Source organism: Fulmarus glacialis, unplaced genomic scaffold (genome assembly GCF_000690835.1).
Source record: "Fulmarus glacialis isolate BGI_N327 unplaced genomic scaffold, ASM69083v1 scaffold12463, whole genome shotgun sequence".
NCBI classification, from domain to species: domain Eukaryota; kingdom Metazoa; phylum Chordata; class Aves; order Procellariiformes; family Procellariidae; genus Fulmarus; species Fulmarus glacialis.
The window spans coordinates 1-6324 of record NW_009203610.1 but is presented as its reverse complement, the minus strand read 5'-3'; the positions used below and the strand labels follow the sequence as shown (position 1 = coordinate 6324).

At 38.9% G+C, this 6324-nt stretch overlaps 1 protein-coding gene across 1 annotated transcript; it reads right to left on the bottom strand.

Annotated features, from left to right (window-relative positions):
• Window positions 1–2149: 2149 nt before the first annotated feature.
• TMEM60 (transmembrane protein 60) lies at window positions 2150–2801 on the bottom strand. The gene has a single exon (XM_009574702.1). It carries the CDS (start codon window positions 2766–2768, stop codon window positions 2364–2366), a length of 405 nt encoding a protein of 134 aa, XP_009572997.1. The 5' UTR covers window positions 2769–2801; the 3' UTR covers window positions 2150–2363.
• Window positions 2802–6324: the final 3523 nt, after the last annotated feature.

Below are 6324 nucleotides of genomic sequence, written 5' to 3'. Positions count from 1 at the left end.
TACACATGTTCTTAGAACATTTAGGTTAAAGTTTGTTGAAGGTGGTGATGTATATGTCGCACAATTGTATTTTTCAAGTATAGAAAGAACAGAAAACTGGATACTGCTCTAAAATGGTGACAAATCAAGAAAAGCAGCATGAATAGGTAATGGAAAATTTTAGTTTCATGACCTTTCACACATGTGCATGGAGTATTTTCCTTAATCAGAGAAAAGTAGATACTCGCCTTCAATGCATGCTGGAGTGTTCAAGCTTGTATAAATGATTGAAGAGAAGAAATGATGTAGAATATATATCTCCATATACAATATACATCATCAATACATATGTATATTTTATGTATGTATCATCAATACATGATAAATACTTCCCGTTTCATTTCATAACAGCAAGCTTTTGCCTTCAGTGGCTTTGTTTTAAAATGCCATTCAGCACAGCTGCTGCAGGTGACTGTGACCAGGCGTTCTCCAGTGTGCTGGGTACTTGGATCGTCATTTCCTTCTGCCTGTTTCTCGCAAATGGGTATGAGCATCTCAGCATCAACCTCCCCTTTTCCCTGCCAACTTGTCAAATCTGCTTTTCACTCATTTTGTTATATTTAATGAAGATCAGTCTATCAGTCTCTAAATTTAAGAAAAAGTGTGAGAACGCATTCCATTTCAAAGCTGTGACCAGTGCCTTTAAGAACGGGGTAATTACGAATAGCAGTTAATTCCTGCCACAGCTTCTGGAAAGGTCGCAGTTGGCTACAGTGTACTTCGTATCATACATCCTTTTGAATGAAGTTCTGATATCACAAAAAAGCAAGACTGGGTGTACAAAGGTGTCAGCACAGTTCAGGTCAGTTAAATCTGATACAAAATACTAAGTGAAAAGGGATATTCCTTTTATCAAAGTATCTCTGTAAGGACTAGGAACTTGTAAACAAAGTCGAGCACTTCCAAATGGCTGTGCCCTAAAAACATCTTGTGCTAAAGGAAATCAATTTGTATGTGAAAGAAATGCCTGCTTCAGCTTTCCAAATCTCTGTTGTTTATTTCAAGGTTTGTAAACCTTTTTTTTTTTTTTTTTTTAAAGAAAAAGAAAAAAAGCCAAACCCACAACAAAAACACTGCACTTGTTGGTCTTTTTCTGTTGAATTAGAGGCAGCAATTAAAAGGCAATTTGGAACAACTGTTTGATTCTAATTAATTAGAGATGCCAAACTTTCAGATAATTGTTACATCTGTGGAATGGAAGGGGTTTATTAAGAGGGCAGAGTCAGCATTTGTGGCTTATCTTGCTAATAATATACCAAGTCCTAATGAGGCTGGTTCTTGTTCTCCCTTCATTTGTTAAGTTACAGTGATCTGTTAACACAAAATAGAGATGAGAGAGAGTGTGTGTGTGTATATATATGTATTTGTCTTGTCTAAAGTGCTTAAACGCTTGTTATGTATTTGCATCGATGTTTGTTAAGTGGTTCATAAAAGTTTACCTTAATTGGAGATAGGTCTTTAGACACTTTCTTCTTCTCCGTAAATATTTCAAGCATCCCAATAAAAATCCCACATGAGGTCTAGCTTGCCTGCCATGGGCCATAGTTGGAATTTTGCATCCTGGGAAGCTCAGTGGCCCTAGTTTCCATTTGATAGAACTGAAGAACTGCTTGGAAGACCTAAATTGGATGTATGAATTAAGCATATTCTCTATACCATATATATACACACACATATGTATACTTAAATAGGGTGTGTATATGTGTGTGCTTGCTCTTGTATCTCCTGTACTCAGCAGGCCCAAGAGCATGCGCCGAGATGGACACTGCCCCCCTGCGCTTAGGATTAGCTAATCCTAATCACAAGCGCGATTTTAACTTGAAAAGTCACAAAGACAGTGAAGGAAGCCAGTTTTTCACAGGAAGCTCCTGTGAGTGGGCAAAAAGTCTCTCAAATTTAGCACTTTATAGAAATTACTGCTAACCGGTTATTTCTTGAGTGACAGCAAAATAGTAGAAAACTTAAGTCCTCTTTACAAGGATTACCCAATGTGCTGAATGCTCTGGGGTAGAACGCTTGTGGTTCCTTTGAGAAGATCTTCTCAATGAAGAGCCTGTATCTTACTCCATGTAACAAATAACTATAATAATCATACTAGAACAGCTTACGTTGAACAAATAATTTTATTTACAAGAGCATATGTGACAGTTTTAAAATAAAAAACAGAACAAGTCTATTTTCAGTCTTCAGCCTGGTTTAGATAAAGTCTCCACTTCGATTGATTTCTTATTTGGCATTCTAATTTGGAGATCAAGTTTGTGGCAAAACTATCATAATCCAGTAACTTGGTACCAACCTCAGCACTGAAAACCACATAGTATAGCTTAGTCTCTTCGTACATAGAAGATATTATATCCAAGTTCAATCATACCCCCAATAAGCAAGGCCCACAAAGGGATAAATACATAGGCTAGTTTCATCGTAGTAAATCGTTGCAGTTTAGCGCAGAGGGCAAGGCAGAAGGCTAACTTAAGTAGCATTGCAATGAGATACCAGGCTTTTTTCTTGATGTTTTGGGAGCCATTGCGGGGGTCGAAGCCAGACTTGCAACGTCCAGCCATTTTTACAATTAACATAACTAGAAGAATAGTATCAAATATCCAGACTGGAATAAAAATGAGGAACCAGTTCCATGGTGCTTTCTCATCCAGCTTTAGCACCAGCATGATCAGGAAGAGTAACGTAAAAAGCCATGTCAGTAGTACTCTTTGCGCCAGGGACATTCTCATTTAAACAGCTTTGAGAGGAAGTCTTTCACTGTCAGCAACAACCTAACAAAACAAAAGAGGGGAAGAAGGCATCAGAAGATGTCACTGCACAACCATGAGGCATATTCCTTCAAGGAGACTAATTTCTTGTTCTTGCTTTCCCCCCTCTTCTAACCTCACCTACATACCCTTTCCTAGCACTTCTTTTGTAACTACCATCCTCAGTGAAGCACTCCGTTTTGGTCCTGCCCACCATTCAATTCAAGTGCTGTCAGGCAGCTGTGTAAACAGCCTTAACCTAAATTTGTTCTGTGAAACAAATTATGCTTTAATCCTAAACTAGCTGTCAGAGTAATTTAGGGATTTTGTATGCTAAAAATATATTTAGATCCATTTTCTTCCAGTACTGAGGCACTCATGGTTAACACTTGAAAATTCTCTCTCTATAACAAAATAACCACAGTAAAACATAAACCAACTAACAAGCACAAGTAACAAACCATCTGGAAGATGCTGTAGTCTGCAGAGCTGCAGCTGAAATTGAGCCAGTAAGCACTACTACCGCTTTCTGTCAAGCAGCAATCTTAAAACTACTAAAAGCTATGGATAATGTTTGCTTTCTGGCAGGTATCTAAAGTACACAGACACTGGATGACAGGAACACTATTTAGGTTTATTGCCTTGGTAGTATATTTAAATTTCTATGTAGTCATGGCAAAAGAAAAACAAGGACAAGTGCATCTGCCACTACAGTCATAAAAGTTAGTTTTTGTATTCGTAACTGAAAGGCTTTTACCACTGCATCTGTCAGAAGCCTTTCACTGCAAGTGTAAAAAGCAGGGGTGAGAAGAACTATGATCTTCCTTACGATTTCATGCCACAAAGATGGATAATTAATATATACCAGTGAAATGGTGCTGAAATGGATTTCTTAGTTATTTAAAAAAAATGAGATTTTTCAAAATTTGATAATTCCCTTTAGAACGCTGATATTCTTTCACTTGAAATAAGAAACTGAGCTTTGATTTGTTCCAGATTACAAAAATATTTAAGTTACTGAAAGTGAGATGATGTGTTCTGAGGCATCTAATCCTCACCACCAGATGCCACAAGGGAAGGACAAGACCTGCTTTCCCTCTGTCTCCTCAGAGCCCCCGGCCACAAGCTGCTGCTGCTTTCTTCTGTGTTACTGATGCTCACAAGATGACCCGATTAAGCCTATTAAACTCACTGAACAAGCAGAAATCTATTAGCACCTTTTTCTTTTTAACTGGGTTAGGTTTTTGTCAGATTAGCAAATTGAACTAACTTTGTGCTCAGATAAGCATCGGAACCAGAAGGAGGGAAGTAAAAGCTGCTGGCTTAACAGGTCAGGAGATGACCTGCTACATTAGAGCTAGGGGATGACAATTCTGTACATCACTAAAATAATCCTGCAATTTAAATCTGTGTCTTCTGATAGACCTACTTTTTTGTTCAGTCTGGGTTTGACATTTCAATGGATTTGATTTAGTGGATAGTAGTGGGATTTCTCTAAATTGGAGTTACTGTCAGTGCATGCCCTCCCTTGTGTTAGGGCTGACACTTGTGTGAACCAGAGCAGGCCAGGTCCTTGAGCTGAACCTGTTTAAAAAAAAAAAAAAAGTTTAAAATAGGACTTCTGTAGTTTGCTTTTTGCTGTCTCAGTTCTGCTCGGATCACCAAAGGGTCTGGCAAAAGCCAGTTACTGGCAGGGTGGAACCAAGACCCCCTCCTTAAGGAAGGGGTGAAGCTTAGCAGTGACACTAATGTAAGAGTTAATTGCTAAGTAGGCAAAAAATTGGAGGAAGTTTAGATAGTATTGCTCTTTTCTTGTTACAGAAACACACCTAAACCAGCTGGCAGGTGCAGAGGATTACAGAACAATTACTATGACCTGCCTGAAGTATTTCCAGTATTTTGAAAACATTCCCAATATTCTCAAGTGCAAGTCTGTAGCTAAAGTGAAGAGAGTAGTGATCTGAATCGAAGTTTCAACATTCCTTTCATGAGAACGTTTTTGAAAACTAGGTCTAGAAATCGATGCGACAGATACTACAAGAAAGAGAATCTCTTATTAGCAAACTGGAGAAAGCGGAAACCAACGAAACAGACTGGAAACTTGGGCCTAAAAGGAAAAAAGGAATTCAACACTGTTAGAAGTATCAGGTTATCAGATACTCAAAGAAGGTGCTATCAACTGTCTCTGGAGAAAATAGAAAGCTACTGAAGATGTATTAGATAGGGCTACTCAGTTTGAAGGTTGCTCACTTGATGGAAAGACTTTCAGTTTTCCTAAGTGTTCAGAACCTCTTTGTAACAATTTTAAAAAGCACAGGCAGAAAACTCAGCATAGGACATTATGCTGCCTTTCTTTGACCTAATTAAGGGATGTAACTGCAAGACTGGGCAGGACTGTGAGGCTCCATTCAATTTTAGAGGCTTTTTTGGATGAAAACTCAAAAAAATCCAGCTGTACTTTTGAGATCCTATAGTTCAAGTAAAGGAAGCTACCAAATTCTAAAGACTGAAAGCTGGGGATACAGCTGACATAATGATGAAGGGTTTGATTACATGGAGCATTTGACCATCTCTCATTAGGAAAGAAAGGAGATTATTGGCAGATTCTCAGCTAGAGGCCAGCTATCACAAGAAGATGGTTAACACTGGAAAAAGGATGCAGATACAAGCTAGTACAAGCCTGAACTAGCTCTTCTGTGAAAACACTGAAGGACTGTCAAAGGCGTAAAAATAAAAAAAGCTCCTGACTCCTTTTAGGACTCATATAATTAGTAGGAAGTGAAAATTTTCAGTAATGAGAAACACTATCTAAGTAGCATTACTGACCTTGGTGGGATGATCTACATAATTGAAGTATTATGATAGCTAATTATATCCTGTTTAGAAGGAAAAAAATAAAGAGGAGGGAAACCTACACATAATATAGATCTTTAAATTTAAATTTATAACTTGAACATTGCCTAACAAAGTTTAGAAAATGATATTATACTGAAACCAAATTAAATAGAACTCTAGCTTGATCAAATGACATTTTAAAGCCGATTCAGTAGGTATGAGTAATTTAACGCCTAGAAAGAAATATTCCAGTAGCCCCTTTTTAAAATCACATTTAAACTAGTCTGATATGAACACAAGTTAGGTATTCACAAGTTCTCCTTGCAATTGGTGCACTTTTAGTTCAGGTAGTCCATGTAGATTTAAAAGCGTAAATAAAGTCAAACTACAACATCCCCTTAACTGGGGTGCTTGTTTTTCTCTTCTCCAGCGAAACAGAGTCTCCCGAGTGCTGAACTTGGCTGAAAAAAATAAATTCAGAAACTATTCAGAGGAACAGAACGAGGAAACCGGCAAACCAGCCGCGGGTGCCGGGCTGAGCAAAGCCTGCGACAGCAATTTAACAGCCTCTCGCGGTCCCCCGAAGAAGACTGCCTCCAGCACAGGCCCGATCCAGCCTCGGCCGGCACGGTCGCTACCCCCGACCACCTCCGCCCGGCGCGCCCCCCTAGGATCGCCTAGCGCTCTCTGCCCCGGGCCGACC